General features: G+C 31.2%; 1 protein-coding gene across 1 annotated transcript; it reads right to left on the bottom strand.

Moving 5' to 3' along the window:
• LOC109335088 (trihelix transcription factor PTL-like) lies at positions 3,677-7,192 on the bottom strand. Its single transcript, XM_019571154.1, has 2 exons — positions 6,486-7,192; positions 3,677-5,181 (listed from the first exon to the last, which is right to left on the bottom strand). Exons 1-2 carry the CDS (start codon positions 6,977-6,979, stop codon positions 3,984-3,986), a joined length of 1,692 nt encoding a protein of 563 aa, XP_019426699.1. The 5' UTR covers positions 6,980-7,192; the 3' UTR covers positions 3,677-3,983.

Genomic DNA, 16,626 nt, shown 5'->3' with positions numbered 1-16,626 from the left:
CAACCGTGGACGTAGGCAAATTGCTGAACCACGTTAATTTCTCGGTGTCATTTTCTCTATTATATTTTCTCCATATGTCTTCCGCATCAACAAAAACCTTATCAAATTTAAAAGTGTTTTCCGAATCCCTTAATAAATCCCCAAGTTCAATTCCTCTAATATATTCACAAAAACATCACTCCCTAAATTGGCATCATGATGACTCTTATAGTAAATAAATATGATTGTGATTTATCTTCCTTTGACTACATAATTACCTTAATTGTTTGTAAGCGTTGAAACAATCAACAAAAGCTGGTTCGAGAGAGTGGAAATAGCTGTGTGATGATAAAGACTGGCAATATGTCTCTCTGGGTTTTGGTTCACTTTTTGCAGGAAGCTTCTTTACTCTTTCCCATGTACGGACACTACCTGTCCACAAGCATAGTAAGATGTATGCAATGCATTAATTGCATGTGTATCTGTATTTGTGTAGTGATGGTGCCAGTACTATATCAGGTACCACCCTTAAAATGTAAGAAAAATAATATATTAGAGTGCAGAAAAAGGCACTTTGCCATGCTATTGTTATTAATCTCTTTCTCTCTCTGAGAAGAGTTAAGAGAAACATCTTTTTATTCTTTTTTCTTGGTTTTTGGTGAGCTAGGAGATTTCGCTTTCATGACTTTATAACTGTGCATTCACATATCTATGGAAATGGGTAGGATATATTTGAGGACAAAACTACACTTGTGTTTTGAGGGCTGTTACAAGTTACAATCCGAATAATGGGTATAAATATTTATATCTATCATTCATATTTAATTATACAAATAAATATATAATTATATAAATAAATCTTTATGCAACTCATTTTTATATGACATTATTATCAAATTAGGCAAAAGGTCAATGAGTTCAAGCCTTATCTATTGGACTCGTGCAAAATGCCCATTTAAGAGCTTTAAACACATCCATTTATTGAGCAAGCTTGGATCGACCCATTTTTCTGACTTAGGTCTAACCTTATAATATCATCTCAATCCATGTTGAACTAGAGTATTATCATATATAATATTTTGAATTTTATTTTTGTATATATATACCTCTAATTTTTTCCATCTTGTTTCTGAAATATATAGAAAATGAACATACAAAATAAAAAAATAATGTCATTTGAAGTTCCTATTATCATCCTCATTAAAAAATTTGCACATAAATTAAAGACCGTACATTATATGAGCATTGCTCAAAGAAAACTATAATGGATTTACAACTAAGAGGTGAATAGTTTAGGCACAAAAGAGGAAGTGTGCACGATGGTGAACAATTTTACTCGTGGCGTGTTGGTCTAAATATCACAGTCAATTAGCTATCAAGGACCACAGAATATGTAACTGTCTAGTGTATCACTGGAGAATTGTATGGCTTTTTTTGGCTACATTTTGCAATGCATTGCTGTATGATAGTTATTGATACTTGTGCACATACCTGCTGATAACAGTGAAATTAATTTAGACATCTATGATTTATCACAAGTTTGTGAAGGAATATATGGAAGATTTTGTAAAAAACTCACTTGTAGTTGTTCAAGTATAAAATTAACAATCGATCGTGTCCATGAAAACTTTCATTAAGAGTTAGGCACTAAGACGCAGCTCAGTGTAATTAATAAATCCCAATATTAATAAATGCTCCCAGTTACTATTACCAAGTGAGCCACAAAATGTTATTCTCCAATATCTAACGGAATACACCGTTTAGCTATCATTTATATTGCTAGAAAGACACCACACAAATATATATGTCCCGAATCAATAATATTAAAACAAAAATAAAAAATAATGAATATCAAATTTTTTAATTGAAATTGCATGTTTTTATTGGTTAAAAACATGATTTATTGTACAGTTTGAAATAACAAATCTATGTCCCTCACAATGATGCTCGGCCTAACATAACCATCCATACAAATATTACTTATCAGGAAATTAGGTAGCCCAAAGAAATGTGAGATTTATAACAAGAAGCAAACTAAGTACTATGTAAGTGTGTTTGAAACTACATATTGAGCTAAAACCTTAAAGTATTAAGTCTAAAATTTGATCAAACTCATAAAAATTTAAAATACTCATGATTAACCAATGTGGAATTTAAACAAACTCAAACTTGACTGCAGCAACAAGGTTATAGTAGGACTTTTAACTTGTTTATGACAACCAAAGGAAAACTTTTGCAATGTTATTTTGCTATACATGTTATAACTTTTATTTTTGTAAAGGCAAAATTTTCAGGGAGAGAAGATAATGAAAATTATATAGTCGTAGGGGTTTAGATCATGTACTACATTAATGTCTCTAAGCTCTATCAACCATTATTGTTGCAATCTTGAAATTATACAAATTTGCTAGCACTTATGGTTGAATACATACCTATAGGGTATTGCAGCCAATTAAATCCTGCATTAAGCTAAGCTTATTCAGATAGAAATCACATATCTTAATAATATCTTATTATCTATTTTGGATTAATCAGATTATAATAAGTAATAAAAAATTATATTTTTTGTTTTAAAAGTTTTTTATTTATTTATGTGGTATATATAATTAATCCAGGACAAAAAATAATTCCTTGTAGAACAAATGATGTTTGTTTGAGCTTATTCTTTCCTGTTTGAAGATGGATTTTACATTGGTAGTTTAATTTATGTCAGCTTGAGAATTTATCACATATCTTTCCTAGCTGGAAGCCAACTTGAAAATTTGTTGCTCACCGTTTTTATAGGATTTTTTACGCCAAGCAAAGAATGTATTGCATTCTTTTTTATTTTTAATTAGATTTATTATTATTTTTTCTTATATTCTTCTCAATTCATTTTCTCACTTTTATTCACAAATATTTTTCCACTTTCCATAATAATAAAGTAAAACTAAAATTAATAAAGCAACTAATATGATATTAAAATTTGACAACAACACTTAATATGAATAATAATTTTACGAATCAACAACCCTTACGGACCAATTAATTTTATGAATAATAATTTACAAAAACAGCAAAGCTTCCCGACCATATTTCTGACATACAAAACCAAGTAGTGCTCAGAACCTCAAAATAAGACATTTTATCACACTGTTATTTATTTAGAAGAAGACGTTAGTATATTGATATAAGATTATGCTAAATATTTAAAAATACCAAAAAGTAAATAATTCTTGAGGGTAACATTTGTTAAGAGAGACAGTTATTTACTTAAAAGAAATTAATTCCTTAATCACAGGCTACAAAATACTGTCAGTAGTCCCACAAAAGAGTATAACTTATGTTAAGTGATCTACTTGGTGTGTCATTTCCACTTTCTATTTAAATGGTGAGATCATCCATGTTGACTTCAAAGTAATGTTGAGCAAAAGAAGTTGGACTCTCTTATCATATTAAGGTTCCATGATCTTAAGGTAATGAGGTAGAAAACATGAGACTTACTTCTCAACATCATGAACCGATAATAATCAATAATTTGATGATTAAAAAAAACCAATGAAGCACTTGTCTCTCTCTCCAGTAATGCTACACACCTTCATAACACAAACACCAAAAAGCAGCACTGTCTAATCCAAAATTCTACACAAGGAAGCATGAGGAAGGAGGGAGAAAACAGTGACCATGATATGATATAAACGTGATTAAAGCTGCAACATTAGAATTAATACAACTCCATTTTCATGCATAAAAGAAAAAAAATACTCACCTTAGTTGGTAACATTCCAACATCCAAGTGAAATTAACTAATTCACCACTTCATCTGCATCATACTTCTCATTTAACATTTTTAACTTGAACCCCCCATTAATTTTCTCCATCCTAAATGTCTATAAATATATTAAGATCTCTACACATAAACCCTCATCAGTTCATAAGCTCTTGCTTACACAATGTGAGACAGTCTCAGATAAAAGGCTGTCAAATTTCTGTGCTTCTTACTAGTCAACTCTTCCATCTTTCACTCAATGATTTTGGTTTGATTTATTGATCTTTAACCCATAATTCTCCCACAAATTTCCTCCCTCACTCATCAAGAAGGGAAAGCAAGGGTCAGCATGACCAACCTTGGAATTTGAAGGTGATGAACCATCTTTTATTTGAGGCCTTTGATCATTGATATCACAATAGGCATTTCCTTGATTGTATAAGGAAGATTGATCATTGTTTTCAAAGTAAAAACAACTTGAGTTTTCCTTCCTTTTCTTGTTTCCTATCTTGGCATTGTTGCTGCTAATATTCTCCCATTTCTCTTTGCACATCAAAGGAGTTCTTTCATATCCATAACAAGCCATTTTGTTTGCAACTTCCTCCCATGTCTCCACCTCAGTTCTCAACTCTTGAAGCCTTGTAGTCTCATGTTCTTGCCAGTTATCACCAACTTTGACACTGCTATTCAGAATTTCACTTCCATCTCCACTCTGGTTTTCACTGTTGATTCTCTTCTCAGCTGCTATTTCAACACCCTCATGAGCTTCACTACCTTTTATTTCTCCTCCTGATACCTTTTGCAAAGCTTCCATTAAAGCAGCATCTCTTGCTTCAATCCATGCTCTCTCTTTAGCCCAAAATTTGTGCTCCCTCTCTAACCTATTCACCTCTTGTTTCCTCCACTCTTCTTCTCTCAACACCCTCTCCTTTTCCTTCTGCTCCATTGTCTTTACAAGTTTATCTAACCATTCCTCTTGCTTCTCTACGAGCTTCCTTATCTGTGAGTCAATGAAGTCTTTTATCTTCACCTTCCAGCACTTTCTACTCTTCCTTTCATTTTTTCTCTTCTCCAACATTGACCCATTATTAATCTCCATAAGTCCGTCAATGCTATCATTATTATGATCAATGCCATCATTATCTGTTAATGATGTCTCGAAGTCAGTGGAGTTAGTGAGACCGAGGCTAAAATTTTGAAGATTTGTTTGAGACTGAGTGTTAATGCTGCTTGTCTCTAAACGAATGTTGGTACCAAAGTTGGTTTCTGGAACTGAGAAATGGTTAATGTTTTCTCCATATAAGGCTTCAAGTTGGCGAAAGAATCTGTAATGCTTTCCATCCTGTCTTCCAGCTTTTCCATCCTTTGTTTTCTTGTAATATTTGTAGAGATTCTCAAACTTCTCCTTGCACTTTTTTCCACTCCTTTGATATCCATGGTCTTCAGACATGATCCTGGTATCATCATCAAAGTATGCAAAAAGAAAGATTTCATTATCTAAACATCTAATTTGACAACATTAATTTCTCTTACAACAAATGAACTTATATCTATATTGTACTTCTTAATTTTTACCTTTTATATACACAACCATAAAAAAAGATGACACAAAACTCAAAGGAACAACTATTGTCAACTCATATTCCATGCAAGAAACAAAACAAGATTAAAACAGCAAAGATAGGCTAATAATTGATGACCTCATTGTAGGAGATAGAAGTAACCCTAGTGGAGGAGTTCCCAAAGAAGCCCCATGTGAGGATTAATTTTAGAAATTAATTATTCTATGCAATGCCATGCAATGACGTTTTCATGTTTTTGGTGCCTAGTTATAGCAAACACAAGCTAAGTGTATTGTCATTCAAAACTAGACATAGAAATAAGTTTTTGAAGGAAGAGCCTGTGGTTGATGTCATTTCAAATGATGGAATTAGGAGACAGGTGCAAAAGCATTGGTATGGTCAATCAATTTTAAAAATAGGAATAACTAAGACGAAAACTTGCACTAAAAGAGGGGTACAGAATTTCAAAATTGATAGCAACACAGTGGTAGACCCGTATTACAGTTGTTATATCAACTTAAGTGCATTTTAAGTGCACAATATCAGTAATCAAAAAATTGAGTCTATGATTAAACAACTAGTGTATACTACATAGTTATTTTCCAGCTGCTAAATAAACTTATCAAACTTTTGCATACACCTATATATCTATCTAGTTTCCAGAAATTACAGCAATAAAATTAATTATTTACCACCAAGTGTAGTTGCCATCTTTCAATTGTGAACATGCTACATGTTTTGCCCAATTTAGTAGGTTGTGCTAAAGAGTTTTCTCAATGAACAAAGATCAAAAGAACTATATAAATTAAGATTTTAATATTCTCAATTGTTATAAGAAATATTTGGATATCCTTGAAATTGATATTAGTGGTATTCTAGATTTGAGAAAAGTTCGAACTCTACCAAGTTGTGAAGAAATAATATTAATTTTTCGGACTGGCTTTTAGCCCCTTTAGCTTGCATTTTAATTTATTTTTTTGATAATAGCTGCTTGCATTTTCAATTATAGCAAGTAGGGATGATTAATGTGTTGATGGGCTAGAGCTAGGGTACCCTTTTACTCAAATAGTGTATTTCGTAGCTTATGTATAAAAAATACTTAAAAGATTCAGAAATTAAGAACAGAAACAAGTACTATAGTGATTAGTGAAGAAGAATGATTGGTAGTAAAAGAGAATAAACTTATTGTATGGTACCTAGACACTTCATCCCACAAGGGTCCCTTTGAATTAGCCTCTTTGAACTTAGGGTGAAGCTGAGATCTGATATCAAGAAGAGTGAGGGTTTCTTGTCTTGGCCATCTTCCAGTGGATGCATCTCCACCGATGCAGCAACCGTTCTCAACCTCTAAGCCACCACTAAGAGGAGGAGTTGAAGCACTAGTGGTGGCAGCAGTGGTGGCTGTAGGAGGAGCAACAGAATCAGTGGAAGCAAAGTCATGAATATTACATGATGGATGCATGATGTCACGACCAAACATCATCATCTCGTAGTGTTGATGGTGGTGGGGTATCAGATTCCGGTGGTAGCCGGGAAAAAGCTCAGCCGCCGTGGGTTGGGTGGCTGTTGGTAATGGTATGGAAGGGAAATGGAGTGACCTTGGTCCAGTCATGAGTTGCATGAGATCAGTTATGGCATACTGTTGTTGTTGATGGTCATGGTTATGGTGATGATGATCTTCCATTTCCATGAGAGATAATACTGTAGTTTAGGGTATATAGGTTTAGAGTTGAGAGAGATGTGATAGAAAAAGAAAAGGGAAGTGAAGAAATAAGAAGAGAGAGTGAAGAAAGAGAGTATAGGAAGCGGTAGACTCGGATCGTGTCGTTCACGAAAATGGCTCAAAATTTAAGCTAAAGGATGAGGACCATGGTCCCATGTCTGTGCCCAAGTGTGTATGTATGAGAGACTATAGAACAAAGATATCTTGTCTCAAACAATTTCCTAAATTTTATCTGGTATTAATAAAAATATGTCATATAAATTAAAAAAATTATTATATTTTACTTCATTAATGTTTTTGGTTTAAGATATTATTTGAGATATCGTATTCTTATTCAAGATCATAATAGTATATTAGTATATTGGTATGTTAGCTTGTGTTATTTGTCTTTGGCTTTTTGAAGAACAGTGTTAGCTGCTTCATTCTGTGTCTTTGTTGAGTACAGTGGGATGGGTGGGGTTTTGAGTATTTAGGAGGAGGATTGAGGACAGCAAAAGGCCTAAGCCCTAACGGAACAGCATTAGACATTAACAATTTGTATGCAACAGATTTGAATAATGATGTCTGGTTCACATAACAACCAAACCTTATCATTGTGTGAAGAGTGAATGAATATACACATAGTAAATGCAATGTTTCAGTATGTTATTATATATATATTGAACACTACGTTGAAGTTGATATTTTACAAAAATATATTGTCCCACATTTTGTCTATCAATAAAAATATGTCATATTAATTTAAAAATATATTATTATTGTTGTTTTTGTTTCATTCTCATTAATATGAAATAATGTATAAGACATGATATGAGATAAAATATGTAGGTTAAATATTTTTAGACCTAATAAAAGGTCCTTACATTTTGTAATGTGCTACACATGTTCACATTAAATCTACATAAATGTCATTTACTTATTAAATGCATTTGATTTTTATTGAAAAAATATATCATGCGTTATTTTTAATAAATATATCATGCGTTATTTTTAATATTCTTATACTTTCTTCTAATTTATTTTTACTCTTCATGACATCTTTTTTAAAATTTATTATGCTTATAATTTATTAATTGTTAAGTTTTCTAATGCATATAATTGTGTCTTAGAAATTAAAAACAAAGAAATGTTGACATATAAAATATCTTTTTTAAATTAATAACTATACGATAAAAATATATTATATTTTATGAAAAATGAACTCAAACCACATAAGTTATATACATTTCATTTCATTTAAATGATTTTTAAACATATAAAACTTAAAATTAAAATATTTAAATATGTAAAAGATTTATATTATTCTTTTTTATAATGATTTATTATATTATATTCTATATATTTCCAGGTATGTAAATGTTATAAGTGTGCAGAAAATAATTTATGCACTTAATGAGAAAGAGCTTTTACATTTTTAATATATCATCTATTATTTATATATTAATTATTATTATTATTAAATAGAAGTAATATATGTTAAATGATATACCAACCATTAAAAAATGTATACTAACCACACATAAATAGTAATAGTTATTTTGATTTAAAAAGTTAGTCACTTTATGTTAGTCTTTCATATTAGGATCAATAATCAATACTACATATAGAATAATGATATTCTACAAATGTTGTTATAAATCCTCATACATCATTTGTAAACTAATTATTGACAAATAAAAGAATGATTTTGTAACACATTTATTTTTGGATTTAATATATATAGATAGTGCAACTATTTTTTGTACTATCCATAAATCATCTATTATTTATATATTAATTGTTATTAACTATTAAATAATATAAATCAATAACGAATAATTTATCAACAATATGAAAAACTTTAAACCGACAAATGGGTATATTTTAAACTCACTTCTACCGTTATCTTATATTTATTAAATATATATAAATGGACAACTAATAATGAATGACACGTGGCAAAACATGAGACGAAGAAAGCAAGACAACCAGCTTGCGTTGCTGACGCGTGTATAATGCAATGGGTAACACATCTGCTGTATTACAAAGTATGTCACTCCATGTGTTGCTGTTTATGATTAGTTGAAAAAATAGTTAAAAAGATATATCTAAATTAAAATTTGAATATAGTTAATTATTTTTTTGACTAATCACAAGACAACACATGCATTTCATACTAACTTTTGACTTCTAATGATTCGTTACAAAACATCCCTCGCCACTCCCATTTTATTTTCTTAAAAATATTCATTTTTTGTTCCCATTTTGTCTCATTTATAAGTTATTTTTTATGTACTCTAATTTCAGAAAAGTATTAAGGATTATTGTTCAATTTTACCATTATTTAATACTATGATATCCTACTATTTTCTCTATTGTAAAAATACACACCTTAATAAATATGATGATTTTATTGATTAACATGACAATTATAATGTTTTTTTATCAGCAATTATAATGTTTTTCTTTATATACTCTCTTTATCTTTTTACGGTCATTATACATACATTAATAAATATGATGATTTTATTGATTAACATGACAATTATAATGTTTTTCTGAATATATTCTTTATTTGTTATGGTCCTTATTTTTTTCCTTTACGTAAGTGAATAGAAAAGTGTTAAATAAGGATAAATATGAAAATAAAAATTATTGAACTTTTGAACTTTAAATGAATATGGTAGATTTAAAAAAAATAATTCTTCAAAAATGTAGTGATAAGTAGGAACATACACTTTTTTTATAAATAATGAAAAATAATAAGTATAAAAAGATAACGGGCATATCGGAAACAAATACAACAAATAATGAAATTCGGCATAGTTATTACTTATGGAACATGTTTTTTTTTAAATAGGAAATATAAAATATGAGCAAATGAGTGCTTCGTCTCCTTTTTTAGTCATAATTTATAATGTAATTTGCTCGACTTGGATATATTTTTAGAGGGTACTTCATGAAAGATTAACCTCTTAATCTCCAGCTGGAAACTTATAAAGAATAAAAATCTCCATGTTATATCTTAAAATAAATAAGTTTTTCTTAAATTTACGCTAATTAACAAACAATCTTTTAAGTAAAAACTTATTTCTCTACAAACAAACCAAAATTTCAATCTTTAACCTCTGCCTAATATGCTTTGTATTTGTAAATAAAAGATCGAGTAAATTACACTTAATGCTTATGAGTTTTAGTAAAATTATATAAATCATTCATCTCCTTTTCACACCTATACAAATTCTCTAATTTATATACGTATATTACACCGATACCCCTATATTAATTTTAGGTTATTACAAAATATGATATATTAAGGGATAAATATAATCAAGTTAAACAAAATATGATATATGAAGGGGATAAGTCCATAAATAGTATACGTGTCAATATATCTTCATTATTTTTGGTTCATTAAAATATAGCATATGTTGATTTAAACAATATCTCCTTAGAATTATTGGTGTATTTTCTAACGAATAAAAATGATGAAGAGACATTGAGTCTTATGTTATTTGGATTTGTCTCCATAATATAACATATTTATTTAACTTAATTAAATTTATCAATATTTTTGTTTAAAATATTATAATTGTTTCTCATGTGGGGTAGTTAGTGTAATGTATGACTATAAATTAATGCAGTAATAACAAACCAAACTTTTGTTAACTGATTATTAACAAATTGGTTAGGTTGTTATTATCCTAAAATCAAATCCAAAGTTGATATGCAAACAAATTTGTTTAGATTGATTAGGTTATTATATCATCAAATCAAATCTAAAATTGATTTTGTGTATATAAACAATGTAGTATTAAGGAATAAAACATCTGAATAAATTTCTTTACATGATATCAAAGCGAACAAAAAAACAACTTTTGAGAAATGTATATGGCACATATGATGAATGAATGTGAAGGTTCTATGATATATTCAAGAATCGAAATGCTCATAAAAAAAAGCCTTCACCTCAGTGGGGAATCTAATCGCATGACAAAGGATTTGCAACACTTGTGCAACGTGAGAGACATGTCTGGATGTTCCATTGGACTTCCAAATGGACACACTGTCATCTTTACTAAGGAAGGAACAATAAAACTTTATGATAATTTAAATCTTGAGCATATACTTTATGTACCTTAGTTCAAATGCAACTTGATTTCTCTATCATAATTATTAGATGAATCAAACTGTAATGTTTAGTTTACTAGTAATTTGTGAACTATAGAGAATCGAACCTCAAAGATGTCAATTGGTTCGAGTGAACGAAGGAATGAACTCTCTATTTTTCGAGAAGCCCCAATGAAGAAGGTATGCAAAGTTGAAGGAATGAATGAGCTAGAATTATGGCACAACAGATTAGGACATCCGTATTGGAAAACTACTCAACTAATTTCCAACGATATTAGAAGTGAAATTAGTAATTTCAAGAATAAAGTGTGTGTGACATATGTCAAAGAGCAAAGCAAACTAGAGAAACATTTCATTTGAGTAATAATAAAGTTTCTCATATATTTGACTTGATACATTGTGATTTATGGGGTCCATATAGAACCTGTTCATCTTGCGGGGCTTCATATTTTCTTACTATTATTGATGATTGCTCACACGAGGTGTGGATCTATTTTCTAATTGATAAGAAACAAGTCACCAAAGTGTTAACAAATTTCTTTTCTTTGGTAGAAAATCAATATAACAAACAAGTTAAAACTGTGAGAAGTGATAATGGAACAAAATTCCTTTGCACGAGAAATTATTTTCAAGATCATGAAATATTGTTTCAAACTTGATGTACAAGCGCACCTCAACAAAGTGGGAGGGTCGAACGCAAACATCATTATATTTTCAATGTTGTACGAGCTTTACGATTCCAAAGTAATTTGCCTATTGATTTTTAGGGAGATTGTGTATTGACAACACACTATTTGATCAATCGCATTGCACACACAATTTTAAAAGGTAAAATACCACATGAAGTGTTACTTGGACAAGAAACCTCCTACAATCACTTACGTGTGTTTGGTTCTCTATGCTTCACTCACAACCAACACACCATTGGCAACAAATTTGCAAGTCAAGGTTGTAGATGTGCCTTTATGGGATACCCCTATGGACAACGTGGTTGAAGAGTTTATGATTTAGAGACTCATGAATTATTTGTTTCACGAGATGTACTGTTCTTTGAAAACCAATTTCCATATCAGTGTTGGGTATTAGCAGGTCAGAATACACCTAGAAGGGGGGTTGAATAGGTGTCGCTGATCACTTACTCCATTTTTCTATATTTTCCGCAAAACAGAAAGTTAATGCACTTAATCGATTAAGCTTGGTTTTAATCGATTAACCAATGCTGGACTTAATCGATTATGCTTGTGGATAATAAATTATCCTGATTCTTACAGTTCTTGATTTTATGGTTTCTTGCAAAGCAACTCACCGATTACCAATCCTTATACACTTAATTGATTACAAAGATTACATAATGATGTTAATACATATTATTTCATGTAACACAGAATCAATCAATTAACAAGAATATAAAGACTAAAAGTAAAGGAGATTAGGGTTAGAAAATTGTGCAAAAGGAAATTTTTTATCATGGTTCATTTGTGGTCCACTACTAACTACATCCAGACTTTCCCTTCTGATACCGGGAGATTTTTCCTCTTCACTATTGAAAATGTTTGATACACACAAACTTCTAATAAACGACAAAACTAAGACGCTGCTTTCTTGTACTCTACAAGTTCAACAACCCCGATTTGACCTCTCTATCTTGTCTACTAAGATCACCTATCTTTTTGCGATTAGGTCCCAGCCAGGTATCGGTCGCACCAAGACCTCCTAGTCTCCGTGAAGAATAACAAGATCTCTTCTTGAAGTGAAGTTATTCAGCAAGAGATCATTTTCCTTGTTCGATACAGATTTTGAGTTTTCTTGAGTAATGAATACTCGGATATAACAATGTAAACTCAACTTTAAAAACACTATGCAAAATATTTACAAGAACCTATTCAATATAAGAAAATTATGAAAAGGTTTTCGCAAAACAGATTTCACAATTTGTAGAAAACAGAATTTTCTCACTTTCACTTTAAAATCAATCAAGAAACACGAGAATGAATGAAATGCATGAAAATCCCTAGAGATGCACGCAACAATTTTAATGTCTAAGCCCTATTCAACATGCTCTTATTCTCCAAAATTTTCTAATGCAATCTATATGAAAGTGTATTTTCAGTGATCTTCTAGTTATGCAAGATTATACAAAATTATGCATGATATGATATTATGCCACATGGGCCAGAATTCCAGCATTTATACCAAACACACTGATATTGCTATTAATCGATTATTCATCCACTTAATCGATTAACGCGCTGTTAAAAGTTGGTTTTCTTTTACGTCTTAATCGATTATACAATGTCTTAATCGATTAACACACCTACAACATCAGATTGGTTAGCTACTATAATTTTGATAATCGATTATACATAATACATAATCGATTATGTTGTATGAAAAATAGTTTCTTGATGCATGGTAAACTACCTATATGTTATGTGAACATGCAAGACATTGTTTTTCAAATATGATACCTTTAATGCATAAGACTATGTATGTAGATGCATGAGCCTACTTATCATATGATATCTAGATGTGATTTATCAATTTTAATCTTGTTTATATTGAAGCTCTTGTGAGACTCCACCTAAGTTTACCTAACCTAGACTCGATTTAAGGCAATCATCTTAAGACTTCTAATAAAAGTAAAACTTACAATGCCCTGAGTCTATAGATGTAACCCTTAGGTCTTCGACTCGTTATTTGTTGTATGATGTTCAAGCTTACTTGTATGTCTGTTGCCTTTATTAAAACTCAGGTTAGCATCAAATGTGTAAGTTTTGACTCTTTGCGCTTTCAATATCCCCTTTTTAGATGATGACAAACTCTACACCAAATCCTTGTTTGATGAGCTTCATGATGATCAACATGTATTTTCAAACGGTTGGTTTAATGTCAAAGTTGCGTTGCTCCCCCTCACTTTGTTCTCCCCCTCAACCAAGCAACGGGGTGAAAAGACAAGTGTAGGTAGCAAACTCACAGAAGCTCAACAACCTGAAACACTTCAAACAACAAAACAACCTTTCTCCCCCTTTTGACATTATCAAAAAGTATAGATATTTAAGTGATAATAGCTGGTCAAAAGTAAGAAGTTATATAATAGTTTATGAAAATAAACTGTAGTTAATCATTAAGTATTGACTGTGATTGATTAACCAGTTTTTAGAAGATTGAACAAGTGCACAAATCACTTCATTTAATCAATTATTATAAGCATTTAATCAATTAGAGTGACAAAACCATAATATGGACATAGTTTTATATGACAAATCCAACATGTATTTACGCAACCAGGCATAAAATGATTAATATTTCTGATTTGTTCAGGTTAACCATGTATTAATCAAACATAAATATTATACACACAAGATATGATCAAGATTCTCATAAAAACCATAATCCATAAACTATTGACATTATTAAAACATAGTCCAACAATACATGAAATAGCGATTTAAAACAAGTACATAGCAAGAGTTTTAAAACATATTACAAGTAAAAGAAACAATGCCCAAATGAAATGAAGTACAATACCCAAAAGATAGACTAAACCACAAAACATAACACCCTAAAACTTAGACACTCCTAAACTTTTCCTTAGAGACTCATAGTGTGTGTCAATGCGAGCATTGAGCCTCTGTTCCATAGTGTTCCAATGAGCTATCCCGAAGGGCGGTCCTTGAGGCGTAGCTGCAGCCTCCCCCTGATTCTCCATAATCTACTCATCCACATGAGCATCTTCATCCAACAAATCCAAATCCATAGTAGTGTTGTGATCTTCCTAGTACTGCTAGGCATTGTCATACTTATAAGTTTCCATTTTATGAATTAGGTTGTCACCAATCAAGTGCTCACGAGAATTCGTAGAGATGATCATCGTATCAGATGTATCTTTTTCTAGATGATCAATGATATGAGATATGAAGATACCATAAGGAAGCAACTTGGATGAAGAGGTCGATATATCATACGTAACCTTTAAAATTTCCTCGGGTTAGTTAATCATAATGTTCTCTCGAATAGCAAACATAAATTTTAGGTCGTTGATAGTTGGTTGGACATGGTTGGTGTTTCTCTAAACAAGTATATATGCCATAATATAATGCAGAAGTCGGTTTTCAACCGACATCGATCCAACCTTAGTTAACTCTCCTTGCACATACAAGTGCGGTCATCTGAGACAAGATTTATACATTTCAGTTACATCAAATGAGTTCCATAACTCATTTGAGCAGTCTCCTAGGCCAAAACTATCACTAGACGGCCCATCCACATCCAGAAATATGGTCTCATTCAGCTTACACAATTTTCCCACAACCATAGACCAATAGCTACCATCTTTATATCTAAAATTAGCATAGAGCTCCCTAACTAGAGCAGGGTATACCTTTCCGTTAAGCTCAAGAAATTCTAGTCCTTGAGGAAAATCGAAGCCTTGTTCTACCATCCAAGCCATATCCGCATAGCGAATATACGTTGTCTTTCTCCCTTGGAATTTTGCTAAGCGAGTTTCTTGAAGGATTAGTGAGTAGTAGGGGTCACCGCGACCCCTTCTATCACCATGGGCAGATACAAATCCATATTTAGTTCTTCTTGAACGATTAGTCGTTGTTTTGATTCTCTTCTGCTTTCCATCAGCCATCTTGCTAGGATTAGAGTGGTTTAATCGATTATATAATCGATTTAGGGTGTTTTTGAGCTAGGGTTTTGAATTGGGGAAAGTTCTAGGTTTTTGTATTTATGTGGATTTGGGGGCTAATTGATGACTAACTAGGCTTATTGGGGCTCAGTTTGGATTGCTATATGATTAGAATAGATCAATTTCACCAATTGATAGAAAAATGGGTAGGAATTTGTGATTTAGGGTTTGAAAAATCTTTCCCAAACACATACTGAATATGATATACTTTACTATCGTTAATAGATTAAGGCACCTATTAATCGATTAAGACACATTAAAGTCTTAAGCAACTGAACCCAGTTAATCGATTAAAGAAAGACTTAATCGATTGAAGATATAAATTTTCAAAATGCTTAAGCTACTGGAACTCAGTTTAATCGATTATGACACATGGTTAATCTATTAACATCACTAAAATCACAGATTTGAGTACATTTTTGAGAAAGGCATGGCATGCTAGGACACTTAACCTAATAAGCTTTTAGAGACAGTATTAAGCACTTCTAGCACATTAACATAGAATCATGAACACAATTTTTAAGCACAAGGGAAACATGCATTCAACATATATTATTGAGATAAACATATTGATCATGCAAAGGCACACAATACCAATATTCAAACTAGTTGAGATATTGTTCATTAAGAATTCCAAGTTCACTTCTAAGAACAAAGGATGAATCCCATTGAAGGGACTTGGTGAAAATATCTGCTAGTTGTTTAGTGATTTCAACAAATTCAAGCACACAATCACCTTTTTCAACATGATCAAGCAAGAAATGATGCCTTATTTCTATATGCTTGGTTTAAGAATGCAAGACGAGATTCT

The sequence above is a fragment of the Lupinus angustifolius genome, chromosome LG20, assembly GCF_001865875.1.
Source record: "Lupinus angustifolius cultivar Tanjil chromosome LG20, LupAngTanjil_v1.0, whole genome shotgun sequence".
NCBI classification, from domain to species: domain Eukaryota; kingdom Viridiplantae; phylum Streptophyta; class Magnoliopsida; order Fabales; family Fabaceae; genus Lupinus; species Lupinus angustifolius.
Note: the sequence above shows the minus strand (reverse complement) of the source record. Positions and strands in the feature narration are given on the sequence as shown.